General features: G+C 44.5%; 1 protein-coding gene across 1 annotated transcript in view; it reads left to right on the top strand.

Moving 5' to 3' along the window:
• The first annotated feature begins 5,487 nt into the window (after positions 1–5,487).
• LOC120045768 (liprin-alpha-3-like) overlaps positions 5,488–18,461 on the top strand; it is a 44,717-nt gene continuing 31,743 nt past the window's right edge. The window contains exons 1-16 of the mRNA XM_038990698.1: positions 5,488–5,814; positions 8,194–8,295; positions 8,889–9,053; positions 9,212–9,286; positions 9,399–9,458; positions 9,664–9,792; positions 10,401–10,493; positions 11,343–11,395; positions 11,842–11,935; positions 12,254–12,388; positions 12,741–12,824; positions 13,110–13,241; positions 13,377–13,439; positions 15,028–15,107; positions 15,589–15,733; positions 16,257–16,450. Of these exons, the coding sequence (XP_038846626.1) occupies positions 5,488–5,814; positions 8,194–8,295; positions 8,889–9,053; positions 9,212–9,286; positions 9,399–9,458; positions 9,664–9,792; positions 10,401–10,493; positions 11,343–11,395; positions 11,842–11,935; positions 12,254–12,388; positions 12,741–12,824; positions 13,110–13,241; positions 13,377–13,439; positions 15,028–15,107; positions 15,589–15,733; positions 16,257–16,450 (1,931 nt within the window). The remainder of the gene's footprint in view (positions 5,815–8,193; positions 8,296–8,888; positions 9,054–9,211; positions 9,287–9,398; positions 9,459–9,663; positions 9,793–10,400; positions 10,494–11,342; positions 11,396–11,841; positions 11,936–12,253; positions 12,389–12,740; positions 12,825–13,109; positions 13,242–13,376; positions 13,440–15,027; positions 15,108–15,588; positions 15,734–16,256; positions 16,451–18,461) is intronic.

Genomic DNA, 18,461 nt, shown 5'->3' on the forward strand with positions numbered 1-18,461 from the left:
CGTTTTGTATCTCAAATGTCCTAATTAATAAACATATGTCCGGCATTACCATATGTTGCACTAAGGCTGTATTATTATAATATTACGAATATATATGACATATTTCCTCTTGTTTCATCAATAGCGCTTTCTTTCCTCAACACTGGTCCTCTAGACTGCTACTCCTCTGATTAACTCTTCTCTGACCAGGCCCAACGGAGAATTGAACTGGGTTTTTAATAATGCCTTTGTCACTTTAAATCCTTGCTGTGTCTCAGTCGATGACATCATTGTCTGAGAACACATTACATCACCTCTTGCCGGGCTTCCTCGCTCTTAAAGACAGCCCTACCTTCTGTTTTGACTCTGCCAAACTCAACCCAGCTTATCCGTTTACCTGAGATATGCTATCAATATCTTCATAAATGTATATATCAAACAATGTCTTGTTTGTTTATTTATTTCTGAAGAACATGCAGTGAAATGGAATATAGGGTAGTGTGCTGAATATACATGATATATGATTCTACTTCCACGTCAACATACCCATAAAACAACATGATAACTAAATGTACAAACTGCTCACTTGATATAATAAACATAGAATAGCATTCTTGTCATATTGTATTGTCTGTATTGGTTTTCTTACCATACTCAGTACGGAACTCAGTACGGAATGGATAGTTTCCCATACTTTTGTGTCATGTATGTCTTAAAAGAAAAAAAGACTTCCTCCTGCATAATATTAGTAACATAAATATGTGTTTTCTAATTTTCATTGCTATGCAAAGAACTGGCCGGTCAGATCAAGACACAAACAACTATTTAGACATGTACATTCTGTTGCATACTCACTCTAAGATCGTTTTGATTGGTGTAGGGAGTGAAAATACAAATACCATGGCCTATGTTCCAAACTAAAATGGTTGTTTGTATAAGTAGCATATAGCTTTTGATGTTTGCACTGCACTTCCTCATACCTGTGGCCTAATTCTGATATGGTAACACCATCCCAACAATGACTTATCTGGTGCAGTCAAATCGTGCACATTTGTAACACCAGAACACAGGTATATCACCTGTCTAGAAGTGTCTAAGAAGGGCTATAAACTATAGGCTAACTAGCCTAATGCACACCATGTTCACTTTCATTTGTTAGGTTCTTATCATATTATGCATTATGCATGGTGTGGTCCATGTACGATGGTTAAGTTTGTCTGTCTGTCAACATGGCCTAGCTGTCTCTCATAGCCATTTACTGTAGACTATAATTAATCAGGTGTTTGTTTGGCCTGTGTGTGTGTGTGTGTACGTGCGTGTGCGCCCGCGCGCGTAAATCACAGAGAGATGCGGAGAATGCTGAGAGAATGTTTCTTTAAGACCCATTACCTTCCAATCCGACAGAGGGTGATGCTATGGTAAGGTGATGTAGCGTTGCTCCCCGCTCCCTTATGCCGTTTGTGGAAAGGAGAGAGACGGGGGGAACCATATATCCGGGTTTTTGAGAGGCAAAATCAGCGGAGATGGATCCGAAGAATATTTAACGTCAGATTTGAACAATATGGATGTCGCGTGATGAATGTGGTAAGGATGGAACTTCCACCACTCCTCGCAACCCATTTTTTTATGGCATGAAATGAGAAAATATGCACGCGTTATTGTAACGGTCCAAATGAGTCCGTGAAAATGTGTGCGCGTTTGTGTGTAGCCGATAACCAGTTATGTTTATTGTATTGTCAGGAAGGGAGGGGGAAAGCGTTTTGGAGGGAGGGAAATAAATAAAATAAACGATTCAATGCTCGGAATGTCAGGCATTGACAGGTGCGTTAGCAACACACACCGCGATTTATTTAGGGCGCGCGCGCTCGCTCCCTTTGCGTTTGCATACAGTTAGGTGAGGTGATACCTAGAGAGAGAGAGAGAGATAGCGAGAGAGAGATAAATATAATGTTGTCTACAATTAACAGCATATGTAGCCGTTATATGCATCACCTAGTTTACTATAAGCCTATAATAAACGAAAAAATCGTAGCCTATATGCTACCTTTAGGAAGCAACCAATTCCAAGAATATTCTTATCACCATTCTCGTCTCTTGTTTGTCTCTGGACTAAATTGTATCCGAAATGTGTGACATACAATTTTCGAACCCGTTCTGTGTATTTCTGTTGTCCATACACCGAGTAGCCTATAGCCTATGCCATGATGAGAGTTAACCATCGAGATATCTTAATGCAAACTGCGGATGTTTTTATGCACATAGGCATGTCTCAAAATCATGGACAAATACAGGTAGTGCGTCGAGGCTATTCGTTTATACGAATGTAGTAGTTGTCTGGGGCTGTTTGTGTTTTATCAAATCGTATTTTTTCTTCCATACATTCAGAAATTGAGGTATATCTATGCCTATCATGTCCAAACGCGTCATTTTCAGCACTGAAACACCGTCGGGGATGCGATTAAAGGCATGTTTGATTGGTTTTCGTTTCTTTCATTCTGTCTGCCTAGCTGCCAAAAATCAGTTATTGATTCCAATGATGCGTTTCGTGGTATGAGATGGATGGGAAGAGGCTATGTTGTATTCGCTATTGTGGATAATGTGACACAGGACAAACAACCGCCATATCAGTCATCATTAATGCGTAAAAATGTAAAATATATATTTTTCCCTGTGTGTGTAATTGCTGTGTATATAGTGTAAAATGTATGTTGAACAGATCATGCCCCTCTTTCTTCCATTGTCGGCAATAGTGAAAGCCAGGAGCCACACTCCTCCCCGCCCCAATGGTCTGCTGTTTTTGCTGTCTTGCTCTTTCCTTCCTTCCTCATCTCTCTCTCACTCTCTCTCTCTCCATAATTTTATATTTCCCTTAACCCCCCATTGGTATACAGCTTATATTTTAGTAACCTAATACTGTACAAGATTGGGGGCCTGCTCCTAATTGGCCATATAGAGAGCAACCATGAGATAACTCACTATTCTCGGCTGGGAACAACCACAACCAGCAATGTGAGAGCTGTGGGTTGTAGACAGAGATTATGAGGACAATGAGGATGATGACAAGAAGGATGATAAATAGTATACAGAGATAATTTAGTAACTCTTTGATGATATTAGTCCACATGACATATTAGTCAGTGTGTCAGGCGCATTAAAGACATGGTGCTAGATGACCAACTAGCTAAGCAGTTGGCCCTATTGTCCTTTTCTTGCTATAAAAAAATGATGGAAATATTATCACAAGTCCAACTGTCTTTGACTCTATATAATAACGTGAGCGGTTTGTCGCCCCTTGTATCCTTGTGTCGGCTATTTGTATTGCCATTAACATGTTTGAATAGCCTACCGCACAAATATAAGGAAAGTACTGCTACATTACTATCGGGATGATATTTTGTGGAGGAGCCTGACTTGGGACATGTCTAGTACTGGTCCTGAAGTGCAGAGGCTAAAGGGCAATATGCCTGGTTGTCCAGTCTGTTTGTGCTTGGAGCTTATGGCAGTGTTCTGCATTGCTTATCAATGTGTCACTGTAAATATCCATCTCTATAGTCTGTCTCTCTAGTCCCTTTTTACAGGCAGTGCACTGGGCATCACTAAGTTCCTCTACCTCAGAGCTGAGTCAGGTGTGTCATTGCTGGGCTGGAACAAAAGCCTGCACATCCAGTAGGTCTCCAGGACCAGGGTTGGAGACTACTGCATGACAGAGGGCCTTGGTGGTCCTCCTCAGCACTCCCGGATGAGATGGAAGAGGCTGATATAGCAGCAGCAGTAACTCAGGTGCAGTAGGTGCTGGGTGGGTTACAGTTAGCCAGACATCACCCTCCTGGCAGGTCATGGAGGGAATGCTGGCTAAAGTGGATACCCAGACTGACTCATGGTTCTGATGGCCTGACTTGCCCTATCTCCAACTGGACAGGTGTGAGAAATAAGCTTGAAGTTGTAGTCTGGGAGTTGTAGTCTTCCGGACAGCCCATTGTTGTTACTGTACCAGTACTAGTTTCTGTCAAAAAGACTACAGAACCAGCATGTGTGTGCTCCCCGGTCTGGAGAGGCGAGGTTCTGGAACTGCCTTTAGATTACGTTACATAAGTCCGTGTGGTCACAAAGCCTGAACACTCTTTTATTTCATATTTAATGGACTATATTTGTTTATTTTATTATTTTTTAAATCTTCATTTAGATCATTTTGGGATAAAAAAAAAACTGGGGATTAACATCAATACAATACCTTACATCACATTTACATTTCATAATACAGAAAGGTTGAGAATAAATTTAAGGGAATCAAAAGTCAAGAACGTCCAACCGTTCACCGCCTTCCACATTTCGTTTCAATGGCTCTTCTCCCTTTCAGTTCCATTCGAATTTGTTGAAAGACTATCTCGCTGGAAACCAAAATATTTTTCATTGTCATTTGGCACCGGGTTTTCCATATTTGTGCGTTTATTATATATACAATGAAGTGGGGAAAAAACCACAAGCTTGGTGCCTTCCGGTCTTGTTTTGGCTCGGTTCATCACAGAGAATACACTAATACGTATGACACGCACTTCCTTGAGCCTGAGGTGTTTGGGCCATTACTGCATGTTGTCAATAACAGGGCCATGTTCAGTAGGATGAAAACATTTTGAAATGGGGAGGTGCCACCTGAACTTGTCCAATAAGAACACTGTTTGTTTTGTTTTCCATTGCAAAACATTTAAAAACATGTGCCCTGCTGAACACGACCCATGCCCTGTACATTAAATTGCATATTTCGGGTTATTATCTGTCTACACTTACAAAGAGTTGCAGTACAAGGTTTCTGTTTGTGCCATTGTCTTACAGTAGTAGTAGTACTGGCCTAGCTTCTATATTGTTGTATACAGTGTGTTAACTAAGGTGGGCCTAGTGTGACACTTCGTCTATCTTCATTTCTTTCAGCTATCGCTCCCGGTGCTGTGAAGACCCAATCAGTGGACCGAGTAGGAAGGTGGGCCTTCCTCTCCTGCGGCCCCTCCCCTTCCTCACCCTCAGCCAATCCTAGACTCAAACCACAGCCCAGTTTCCCATAGATACTTCCTTACTGCTTTGGTCATTCAAGATCACATAGTTCCATCATGGTCAACAAAACCCAGATTGTTGCACAGTAAGAAAAAGCTGTGAGAGAGAAAAATCCACTAGGCCTATTTGTTGGTGTTGTTTTGGAGAAAATAAGTAAGGTAATAGATCAAATTAGAGAGAGTGAAGAGGAAGCGTTGAACACGACTGGTTGAAAGCTATTTTTGACAAAGAAATAAAGCAACGATTTCTCTTTTTTACACTCTGTCATTTCAGTGATGAGATTAACAGGCTCAAACAGAAGCTCGCATGCAAGTGAGGTAACAGATTGACATTCTGTCCACGAATCACACGTACACGCACTTTGACCTACGGAACCCCTGCACACAGGGCTTTTGCGTAAACAAGCACTCCTAACATAGACGTTTTCTCCCCGGAGCCCACCACACTCTCTCCAGTCTCATGATGATGTGTGAGGTGATGCCCACCATTTCGGAGGACGGGCGCGGAGGAGGCCCCTCCTCTCCTGGGGTTGGGGCTGGGACAGGCCCTGGTGGGGCCATGGGGGGAGGGGGCTACGGTGGCCGAGGGGAATCCAGGGGCGGGGGTGACGAGGGGGGCAGCACAGGGAACCTGGAATCCCTGATGGTCAACATGCTAACCGAGAGGGAGAGGCTGTTGGAGAGCCTGAGAGAGACCCAAGACTGCCTTGGGACGGCCCAGCTACGCCTCAGAGAGCTGGGCCACGAGAAGGACTCCCTCTCGAGACAGCTGTCCATCGCCCTGCCACAGGTACAGTATAGTGTGTGTGTATGTGTGTGTGTGTGTGTGTGTGTGTGTGTGTGTGTGTGTGTGTGTGTGTGTGTGTGTGTGTGTGTGTGTGTGTGTGTGTGTGTGTGTGTGTGTGTGTGTGTGTGTGTGGTGCAGTTGTGTTTGGGTGTGTATGGGGTACAGTTGGGCGATATCCAGATTTTCATACCGTCATATCGTTTCTGTACCATGTATTCCCGAATTTGCACACAAGGGTGCGCTTTAAAAAAACGAAACAAAAAACAATTTAGGTAACAGGGATCTTGATCCAGGAGGGGGTTTGCATGTCTCTGTTCTAACCAAGAAGCTTGATCTTGACATCTAGCCACTTAGCTAGCAAGTTAGCAAACCAAATGCATAGCTGGAGGCCTGAGCTGGATATCATTTATTAGATCTTAGATTGCTTATAGATATACTTAACTTATAGTTAGAAGCAGTGGCGTAGCACGCACCCACCAACCCCGTCGGTATTTTGAAATATCCCGGTATACGGTATAAACGGTATATCACCCAGGCCTAGTACGGGGGGTTGTGTATAGTACATCAGTGTATGAGTGTGGGTACTGTCAGTATATGTTCATGTGAGTATGTGGGTGTGATTGGCATGTCTAAGTGTGTGTGTGTGTGTGTGTGTGTGTGTGTGTGTGTGTGTGTGTGTGTGTGTGTGTGTGTGTGCGCGTGTGCGTGCGTGTGTGTGTGTGTGTGTGCGCATGTGTGTGTGATTGTGTTCGTACGTGCGTGTGTATGTGTCAGTTGCAGAGCCAAGCTGGCTCGAAAGAAGTCCCTGTAGTGACAGATCACTGTGCTCCATCCACCACGTAGAGAAAAAACTATAGGCTGTAGACAGGGACATCCATTCATTCTACTACTGCCTCTTTAGAATAGCCACACTAGTATTGTGCTTACACATGGAGAGGATTTGTGCTTGTGTTCCCTTTTTGTCTTTTTTGCTCCCTTAGTTGTTTCAGCATTTTCTTTTAGCCATTTTAAATCTCAGAGTGAGGGATTTTTTTGTTTTTGTTTTTAGCACGGTAATAACCATACAGTTATTGGCAATAGCTTAATAGGGAATTATACAGTAGTACCATATTCATATTTTTCATTAGATTGACCTTCATGGCCACCGTAGGTGGAGGCTAATCTTCTTCAGTGGGTATATTCTCCCTCAAAAAGATCATATTTAAATCAGGTTCGATGAAACGTATATTTGTTAACCTATCCTCTACCTGGGCACACACACAGCTTATTGTGAAAACTAGATTGTGGAACAGTACCCCAATACCGTTCTGTGATTTGAGATTGGAACTAATACGTTTCATATATAAGTACACAGCACACATTCCGTACACAGCACACATTCCGTACAATAAACAAACAAACGTATGTGAACTGTACAGTATACATAGCACACGACAACCAATTGGACCATGTGATAAAGGGTATGTTTGTATGTTACTCTTTAAATATGAGTGCTAATGAATGGAGCCCACAGTCTATCCAATGACCATACAGTCAGACAGCGAGAATAAGAGAGAGATGGAATAAGAAGAAATGAGGAGATGCCAAGTGAAATTCAGAGCTTTAACCCAAACAAGGACCAATCCCAGAAGGCCGAGCGCCAACGGTCCTACTGTGTCACCATCTGTATACTCCCCCTTCTCTTATCTCCGATTTGCATTCCGAATGCAATTGTTACTATGGCTTGTGTTGCAGCGTAACACGTTGCTGTTGTAGTCCTCTAGTCTAAAGGTAGTCAAGTGGTTGTTGTGCCTCAACAACAAAGGTTCTAAACCTTGTGCCTACAAAATGAGGCTGAAGTTGGTGTTTTTTCCCCTCCAAGTAATAGAGATCATGTTTTTTTCCCGGAAGGCTTGTGATCACAAGGAATAATTAAACGATGGTTGCATGTTATATTACCTTGTGATGGCAATACATTTGACTCACACTGTTGTTGACAGTGTGTTTCCAGTTAGCACTGTAAGTGACACGTCAATGCTGTGAGTGTTTCGCACCTCTCCATTGCATTTCAGTGCAGTATCATTGTGTAACACAGTGATATAATCCTTGAAGGCCAGTTCACAGAGGAGGTTATGAGCCTGAGACTGATAGTGTCTGTGTCTGTGTCTGTGTCTGTGTGTGTGTGTGTGTGTGTGTGTGTGTGTGTGTGTGCGTGCGTGCGTGCGTGCGTGCGTGCGTGCGTGCGTGCGTGCGTGCGTGTGAGTGATTACAGAGTTGGTTGCACACCTTGCAGATTAAAGTATATTTCCTGTCATTTTGCATCTACTTTGATTGTGAATATGTGAGCATGTTACAGGTCGCCCATATTGTTCATGAATGTTATGTTGCTTGGGGGCTATGCAGGAGTTTGCTGTGCTGACTAAGGAGCTGAATGTTTGCCGGGAGCAGCTACTGGAGAGGGAAGAGGAGATTGCTGAGCTCAAGGCGGAGAGAAACAACACACGTGTAAGATGTTTATCGGCCATTTTACTCACTAGCACTCTCACAGCAGATGTGTTTGTTCTTTCTCACCCATCATAGTTGTGGTATCGACTCGAATACTCGTTCTTCTCCTCCCTAGTACTCACTTTCACATTTTCTCCTTCCATCCCCCTGCCCTCCTTTTTTTCCCCCTTCCCCTTTCTCCCCCGTTTCTTTCTGCTACCTTATGCTCTTCCAACCCTCTCTACTCCCTCTAAACTATCTTCCTCGGTCTTTCTGCCACCTTTCCTTGTCTCTCTCCCTCTCCTCCTCCGCCTCTCTTACCTTCTCTCTCCTCCCTTTTCTTTCTTTTTCCTCTCCTTTCTCTTTCTCTCCATCTCCTACTCTGTTTGTCTTTCTACCTTTTACTTTGCCCCTCTCTCCATCTCCATCCTTGCATCTCTTACCTCTCTGCCCCTCTCTCTTTCTCTCTCAATTCAATTCAATTCAATTTGCTTTATTGGCATGACGTAACAATGTACATATTGCCAAAGCTTATTTTGGATATTTACAATATAAATCTATAATATATCTCTCTTCTTCGACCTCAATCACTTTATCGCTCTCTCCTCCCGCAGTTGTTACTAGAGCACCTGGAGTGTCTTGTGTCTCGTCACGAGCGCAGTCTGAGGATGACGGTGGTGAAGAGGCAGGCCCAGTCCCCGGCGGGGGTCTCTAGTGAAGTGGAGGTCCTCAAGGCCCTCAAGTCCCTGTTTGAGCACCACAAGGCTTTGGATGAGAAGGTGGGCGACCAGGCTGCCATTTTGGGGTCTCCATCCCAACTCATAAGCAGCTACTGTAGCTTTCTCTCAACAGTCGCTTTTCTTTGCTTTGATGGAAAAGATCCATACAGACACATTTCACAGCGTTTCTCAGTCATTTCTTATGTTTGGCCCGTAAGGTTCGAGAGCGACTCCGCGTGGCCCTTGAGAGAGTGACCCTTTTGGAGGATCAACTACAAGCATCCGCCCAAGAGGTAAAAGCCATGCGGGATACATATCTTTAGTTAGAGCATGTTATAGCGGCCATTTCTTGATAATAAGAAAATGCGTTCAATATATTTTGTTCACCATTTGCCTCTCTTGCAGGTGATCTCTTTAAGAGACCAAATTAAAAGACGACAACAAGGGTTGGACGGCGGGAAAGATGTAAGGGGAGGAGTCATGCGTGTCGTGTCCAGTGTTTGTGTTTGTTAGTGTCCTAAAGTCAACAACATTAGCAAATCATTGTCGTTATGATGCGTTTTCCTTCTTTAGTCTGTCCCTTTTATGGTCAACAGTCTGATGATGGGTCTAATTCATCTTGTTCCCCGTCGCTCTCCTTTTCTCCATACCATCTCCCCGGTGACAACAGCGCCTACCCAATGGACCCTCCTCTGGATTGGACGACGGTGAGATCGACAGACAGAGAGAAACGGAGATAGAGCGGCAGAGAGCTGAGCTCTCCCAGCTGAAAGAAAGATTGGCCCTTATGTGTCGACAGGTGGGTTTGAGAGAGAGAGAGAGAGAGAGAGAGAGAGAGAGAGAGAGAGAGAGAGAGAGAGAGAGAGAGAGAGAGAGAGAGAGAGAGAGAGAGAGAGAGAGAGAGAGAGAGAGAGAGAGAGAGAGAGAGAGAGAGAGAGAGAGAGAGAGAGAGAGAGAGAGAGAGAGAGAGAGAGAATGTAGCCTGCCCTACATGTAACGGTATATGTATGCATTGCCTAGTTTATAATGATCCATAATCTAGCCTATATCGTTATGAACCATTCACAAGAATAGTGTGTGTGAGAGAGAGAGTGAGAGGAGTGAGAGAGAGAACAAGGGTGAAAAAGAGAGAAGAGGGAGAAGAGCAATAAAGAAAAATAGATTCGGTTGGGGGTTGTATGGAGATTGCTAAAACCAGTTCCCCTCTTCCCTCTTGTGGACAGTCATAGCATTGCATCTGTTCTGCAAAATCCACACAGTACATGACAGTCTTTTTCTATATAGCTAACATAAACCTGCCTCTGCCCAAACCAGTGCTTCACGTCTTCGCTCATGAAGGCCCTCTGTTCTGTTAGGGTCCCTTATTATCCCTTAACCATCTTATTGCTCTTCCTCATGCCACGTCAGGTTGGGGAAATAGAGGAACAGCTTGCAGCCGCCAGGAGGGAAGTGACGAAGTCGGAGGAGGCCAATCAGAAGCTCCAGAGGGATGTGAAGGAGGTATGTCAGGCCAATCTGTTCTTGGCCAAGGCCTTAGATCAGGGGTGGGCAAACTTTTTGGCTAGAGGGCCACATCGGGATTATGAAATTCTACGGGGGGGGGGGGGGGGGGGGTTCTTTGTCAAAATTGATTTGCGGGCCAGAAATAGAGAAGTTATTTACAAAGTAAATAAGTCCATTATAATTTCTACATACTCTCTACTTAGTTTTAGATGTTCAAATGTAGCCTGGATCATTTCCCCCCCAAAAAACGAAATAATAATAATTGACTGGTGGGCAAAATGCGACCCGCGGGCAGTAGTTTGCCCACTCCTGACTTAGATTCTATCAGCTCCCGGGCCTCTCTGTTCCAGCGACTGTTCCATCCCACTATGTTCATCCAATGCAAATATCTCAAAGCACAGAGCATTGGAATGCCTAGTATGAATTTGGGGAAAAGAGGCATTTATGAGTCATATTCATCATGGCTATTCATTTCAAAGTTCAAACAAATGACTGTGCCAATCCCAGATTGCTCCTTGAATAGTAAACGGTTAATAATACATAATAAACGCCTATTTAGCTACTTATATTGCACATGCGTGCCTATATTGTGATACCTATACTAAAGTTCTCTTGGATAGAATATCAAAGAAGAACCCTAAGTGATAGACAAGAGGAGCTGTGCACGTATACAATGACGGAACACATGTGATAGTGAATAGTCAATCAGTAGTCAATTCTGAATGTGCACATTCCCCTGTTAGATGTTTAGCTTGCCATTTGATGAGTGTTACAGTGTGCCATGTATAATTGATGTGTTTCTTTGGGTGATTTAAACATGCTTCACTATGTCTCTGCATCATTCAGGCTCTGTGCCAAAGGGAGGATATGGAGGAGAGGATCACTACATTAGAGCGCAGGTAACCCTCTTTTTAACACCCTTTTTAACACCCTTTTTAACACCCGGGACTATGGTGCCAAACTACCAGGTGTTTTCCTCGTTATCTGAAAAGTTGTCACCAAGGTGTCACAACACCTGTACCTCGCAGATTACCTCTTTATCTCACTGTTTTATCTCACTGTTTGGGCATTTTCAATTGTTTCAGCGCACTGCAAGAGTTGGCTTGTGTCTACATGCTGTGAAGGGTGGAAGTTCATAACTAATGGTCAGGGATGTAGTGTAGCATAAACGCACTTAAACATCATTTAGGCGCCTTTATATTGGTGAAAAGCGTTTACGTTCCTTTCGTGCCAAATAGCTTTTGCGTTTACAGTGCTCGCTGCCGGTCATCTTGACCGACGTTCATCGTTGATAATATCCTCCTTCCCCCCCCCCTTGCTAACAATGTGTCCATGTTGTTTGCAGGTACCTCAGTGCTCAGAGGGAAGCAACCTCTCTACATGACATCAAAGACAAGCTGGAGAATGAGCTGGCCAGCAAGGAGTCACTGCACAGACAGGTAATTGGTTAACGAACGACTACGAGCGTGGCTTACATAGATGTACAGTAACCCTGTACAAATGGATAGGTTATATCCAGAGTAGCGTCTTTTAATACTTAGAGCCTGATTCTTATTTCCTGGACCTAGATTTATCTTAGACAGGTAAATCATTCTGAATGGAGAATCTCCATTGACAGTGTGTGTTAGTCCAGGGCAAGGCTTAATCCGGGTGCAGAAAATCGGCCCTCGGGCTCAGACTTGGATTTTAGTCGAGTGTATCAAAATATCTCAGACTTCATCCGCTCTCTTCCCTTCTCTCTTCCTCTGTGTTGTCAGAGTGAGGAGAAGAACAGGCAGCTCCAGGAGCGTCTGGATGACGCCAAGCAGAAGCTCCAGCAGACCCTGCAGAGGGCCGAGACACTGCCTGAGATCGAGGCCCAGCTCGCCCAGAGAGTGGCTGCCCTCAACAAGGTACTGTAGTGTACGGGATGTCTGCGTTCACTGTCTTGATTCTGTTTTCAAGTGTGGATCTGAACTGTCTGTCCGTGAAACTGTTTGGGTGTCCGTCCGTCTCTTTTCCACATTCTACCTGAACGCGTCCGTCTCTCTTTCAGTTTGTCGGTCTCCCGTGTTTCCTGTCTGTTCCTCTGTCCCGCCCGTCTGTCTGTCTGTCTGTCTGTCTGTCCGTCTGTCCAACTGTCCGTCTCTCCGTCTGTATGACCTGAGTTGTCCTCCTATTGGCAGCCAATCTATCTTTCAATGTGTTAGTCTGAGTTTATGTTTGATCCCATGTACAGACACTTTCTCTCGCTTTTCTTTTTAGGCAGAGGAGCGCCATGGGAACTTTGAGGAGCGACTACGACAGATGGAGGCACAACTTGAAGAGAAAAATCAGGCATTGCAGAGGGTAATAATGCACTATTTGTTTGTACACTTGCCTTTTACTAAGTCTCATGTGGGCTTCTGACAAGTTACGACGCATTATGCCGGCTATAATTGGTGAAGTGTTACATTGTGTTCCTTACCCTCCGTTTTGGCCAATCAATTAAAACCCAATCCTGTCTTTGTGAACTGTTTGAACTCTTCTTGCTACCCGAAACCAAACAGTCGGTTCTGCTTTTTTATAATTTTTTCCCCTTCACATCGTGTTTTCTACCTTGACCCCCACTGTGTCATTTTGTCTACGTTTCAGGCAAGGCAGAGAGAGAAAATGAATGACGAACACAACAAACGCCTCTCGGATACGGTGGACAAGCTACTCTCTGAGTCCAACGAGAGACTGCAGCTTCACCTCAAAGAGAGAATGGCTGCCCTCGAGGAGAAGGTGCTATAAAGCTTTGTTAATCATATGCTAAGTTAAGCTAAAATTGCCATTAATGATCAGTAAGTCTTTTTTTAATCAACGTAATCAACAGCAAACATGAGTCAACTTGGCACAATCCCTCCTCCCCTCATCTAGAATTCCCTGTCAGAGGAGCTAGCAAACATGAAGAAAATCCAAGATGATCTTCTAGCAAACAAGGTACATATCTTCCCCTTATTGTATCCAGTCGGTCAGATTTCATTATATATGTTGTTGCTGTACTTTACTTCTGTATATACATGGGATGAGCACAGCAGCTGTACTTTATACCGATTTAAAACTGTTGCGAAGACTTTGGACTGCCTTTAGGGATATACACTGACTGTTGCAAACCCCTTTTGGAATAATAGGGTGGATAGTTTATGCTCACTCTAAAAAGAAAAGGTTCCTGGAGTATCTTTTGGGAGTTCTTCAAATTGAAACTGTGGGGGAACCCCTATAAGTTCTTCCTTTTAATGGATCCTCAATGAACCTTTTGATGAACCTTTTGGGGTTCATTTTTGAACTACCCCCTCCCCTGTTATTATTATAAATAATACTAATACGCACAACAATAACACAATGTTTTAGTTCTCAATGTTTATCTTAGTGGCAAAGCGCAATTAAAATATCAAATATGAGGTAAACTCCCAGCAGAAACCCAAGTCCAATGGGTATATCCTCTGGCGTGTTGATGTTAATGTGTTGATGTTCTCCGTATCCATCGCCAGAATGATTTCGCAGTGCATGTTGATCGAACAGGTTTCGTGTTGTATTCATCAGAGGTTTAGGGAGGGTGAAGTCTGTGAATCCAACATGTTTTAATTACACAGATGATTAACAAAACATGCACTCGACAGTGTTCATACCTTGGTTTCTGTGGTGAATGTGAATGATAAAAACTGTTTTGATCATGGTTTTCATACACACACCTTGTCCATAATGTAGAGGCCTATGGGATATTCATTGAAGGGGTAAGGGAGGAGGATGGTAAATGTGATCTGCATAACATGACAATACCAATTGACATACCTTTGTATGCCTCCTCTTCTACCTGCAGACACAGACACAAAAGTGAGCAGTTAGCCACCCAATACAGCTAGCCTTCAACATATTGTTATAGCCTACCTATTCATACCTTTTTGTTGATTGATATCCACTGAATTGTGTCCATTTTAGAAAGATTTTCACAAATATGAAAAGATAAATGGTATCATAAAACAGTACGAATTTAGATCATACAAGGGATCAAAACTTACCTTAAATTGAGGAGATCGTTACATTTTTCAGTTAAGTGCCTGCATGTTTCAGTTGGGCAGTTAAGTTCCTGCAAGAACCCCCACCAACTAAGGAGGTTCCTCGATGAACCCCACCACCTATGGGGTTCTTGGAAGATCCCTTTGGGGGCAATTTTCAGTGCCAAGAACCCTAAGGTTCTTCGAAGAACTCTGAGGATTTTCGAAGAACCCTTGTTGAACCCCTAATTTTTTGGAGTGCTCCCTTGTCTCGATATGCAACTTCCTCTTTATCATCGCAAGGGTTTATGTGTTTCGCTGCGACAACTGGAGACCAGTCACACTGCTCTGCACTGACAACAGTATTTTGTGATTAATTGTTCTTTCGTTATTCTTACCTGCTGCTGTATCCGTGCTTTGTTTTTGTTCTTTTAATAGGGCAATAGATGCATGTAAAAAAAAAGTTGAAACTTTTCTTTACTGGAATATTATGTCATCGTGTACTGTACTCTGCTCCCGTCTCTCTCTCCTAGGACCAGCTCATAGCTGAGCTGGAGAGGATTCAGCTGGAGCTGGATCAACTGAGGGGCAGGCCTGGCTCTTCCTATTCCAGGTTAGCCACAATGGAGCTTCAAGGGTATTTATAAATACATTTTATAAAAGCATCAAATTAACACATTTGTTCTCCCTTTCGAGGGAAAACGAACACTTTACCCTTCATAAAATAGACTTTCTAAATGTTTGTTTTATATTTAGCAAAGAGACGAACAGGACAAAGAGTTGATTTTAAGTTTACGTTGTTATTCCAACTTTCTGTCAGTTGATGTAGAATTAGATTTTTGTTCTAATGTTGTGAATGTAACGAATAAACCATTGTTGTGATTAAGGATCAAATGTCACAATAACTCAATTTGTTTGAATATTTGAAATATTCTTTCATTAAAAAAGTGAATTTTATTCAGGAAATGGCGGCAATACATTCAGAAAAAATGTGCTACAACGAATAAAGCAATTTTATTTTCTCATCTCATAAAATCTCACAAACTCTGTAGGACGAGCAACGTGAGCTCACTTCCCTCCACCCTTTTTCGAAGATCTCTTCCAGGGAGTGCCTCAGAGCTCCGTTACCCCCAGGGTGGTGGCTCCCTCCCAGCCGGCTACGGCAGCTCCTCCAGTGGCGTGGTGGTCCGGAGGGCACACCGCGGCCGATGGGCTCCCCCCAGGGATGACAGCAACAAGGTGAGGATCTCATCAACTACCTACAGGACTGTAGCTCCCTGGTGGCCTGGTTCCATACTGTAAGGGCTATAGCCAACCTCCGAAAAGAAAACAAAAGAAATGGTGCGCACTCTTATGGCTCCAATGCAAAAAAATATATAAATACCAACGTTTAGACAGCTATGCTGTCTTCATCAGGGTTTCAACTCGTAACTTCTGTCCCACAACGTACAGTATAGGATCAGGCTAGCTCCCTGGGTGGTGGCTCCCTGGGTGGTGGCCCCCAAAATGGCCCCCACTCCTACACATGGGGGCCATTTTGTTTGTGTTGTGACTTGATACGCGAGGATAAAAGTAGCGAACGGCATTCCAAGTCATGTTGGACTGCCTGTAGGAAAAACTTGACGAGGCAACCTTTCATTTAATCATCTCTACTTTTTCCCTTTCGCTTAATTCTCTCATACTTCCTTTCTCTCTGTCTCCCTCCTCTCTCTGTTTCTCTCTCTCTCTGTTTCTCTCTCTCTCCTCCCCGGTCGCTCTACAGTATGGAGAGTGGGACAGTGGCAACATGCTGGGTCCCGGGTTCGAGGGGGGAGTCGAGGGGGGCTGCTCAGATGACGAGGACGACAGGGAGACCCTGTTTGGCTCGGAGCTGCTCTCGCCCAGCGGACAGACGGACGTACAGACCCTTGCCATCATGCTGCAGGAGCAACTGGAGGCCATCAACAAGGAGATCAAGTAAGTATTCAGCTACACCACGAACAGGAATAATGGGTTTGAGTTCTTAACATACCTAAAAATGCCTCAGAAATACCAAAGAAGATTTGTGAGGCAGTAAAGAAAAGTAGTGTACGCCACTCCAGGTTCAAACCAGAGCCTGGGGAGCTCTGCCTAACCAGTCAATCACACTACTCTCTCACTTGAGTATCTTAACTAGTTATTTTCTGATGATCTCATTTTGTAGCTTTGGCAAGTATGTGTGCGTTTCCCATCCCAGTTCACTCCTCGCCCTGTAGGTTTTACAGACGCTCCCCACCCTATTCCCGCAACCCTTCTAGTTTAGCGTACCCTGCACGCACAACCCATGTGGAATTCTGGGTCGCTGGTAGCGTTTGGAACTGCCGATCTACGGCCAATAAGGCTGAGTTCATCTAAGCCCATGTTGCCCTTCAGTCCCTACACTTTTTTGTCCCCGACTGAGACGTGGGTTTCCCCAGAGAACACTGCTACTCCAGCTGCTCTCTCGTCGTCTCTGTGTTCTGTCATAGTTCGAGGGCATCTGGTCGTCAGGGTGGTGGCACAAGGCTACTCATTTCTCCTAAGTGGAGATTTTCTCTTCCTCTTTCATCTGTCCATCTCCTCATTTGAATTCCATGCTGTCATTGTCACTTGTCCACTCAAGCTTAACATTGTTGTCATCTATCGCCCACCAGGTGCCCTTGGAGAGTTCCTCAATGAGATTGACACCTTGATAAGCTCATTTCCCGACGATGGCTCACCACTCATTGTACTGGCTGACATTAACCTCCCAACGCCTGACTTCAGTTCATTTCTTTCCACCCGTTTCTTTCCACTCCTGTCCTCTTTTGACCTCACCCTTTCCCGGTCACCTCTCACTCACAAGGCAGGCAATACGCTTGACCTCATCTTCACTAGAGGCTGTTCGCTTACTAATCTCACTGCAACCCCCCAAATTTCTGATCACTACTTGATTTCCTCCAACCCTACACACTCAGCCCTCACCCAGATGGTTATCACTGCGTGCTTACAGAACAGGGCTTCGGGCAGCTGAGTGGAAATGGAGGAAAATTAAACTTCCGAAGGACTTATCATCCCCCCAACTCCCTGCTCTCTACCTTCTCTTCCTCTGTATCCGCTGCTAAAGCCACTTTCTATCACTCTACATTTCAAGCTTCTGCCCCCAACCCTGAGAAACTCTTCTCCACTTTCTCCTCCCTCCTCAATCTTCCACCTCCTTGCCCTCCACTTTCTCCTCCCTCCTCAATCTTCCACCTCCTTGCCCACCCTCCTGCCTCTCTGCGAACGACTTTGTCAAAGACTTTGAAAAAAAGGCTGACGACATCCGTTCCTTTTTCACGAAGCCTACGGATTGGTCCCCCACACGCAGAACTGCGATTAATGATGTCCGGCCGCCCGACGCCCCACCCCTCCTCCCTTCTCCAGACCATCTCTGGAGACCTTCTCCCATTCCTCACTTCCCTCATCAACTAATCCCTGAACACTGGCTGAGTCCCCTCGGACTTCAAGATGGTCAGAGTCACTCCCCTTCTCAAAAACTACAGACCCGGCCACTCTTCTTTCTTTTCTTTCCAAAACACTTGAACGTGCTGTGCTGTCTCTGACCAAATCTCTCAGAACGATCTTCTTGACCCTAACGGGCTCACTCAACTGAGACCCCTCTCCTCTATGACACAGAGGCTCTGCGCTCTGGCAAAGCTGACTCTCTCGCCTCTGTTCTCATCCTCCTATATCTATCCGCTGTTATCCATAAGATCATCCTCTCCCCTCTCAGGGTTGGCCGTCTCAGGCTCTGCACACTCCTGGATTGCATCCTACCTGGCAGGTTGCTCCTATCAGTTGGCATGGAGAGGATCTGCATCTGCACCACATGGTCTCACTACTGGCGTCCCCCAGGGCTAAGGTCTAGGCCCTCTCCTCTTTACACAATGTCACTCGGCTCTGTCATATCCTCACGTGGTCTCTCCTATCATTGCTATGAGGATGATAC

This window comes from Salvelinus namaycush, chromosome 4 (genome assembly GCF_016432855.1).
Source record: "Salvelinus namaycush isolate Seneca chromosome 4, SaNama_1.0, whole genome shotgun sequence".
In the NCBI taxonomy this organism is placed as follows: Eukaryota; Metazoa; Chordata; class Actinopteri; order Salmoniformes; family Salmonidae; genus Salvelinus; species Salvelinus namaycush.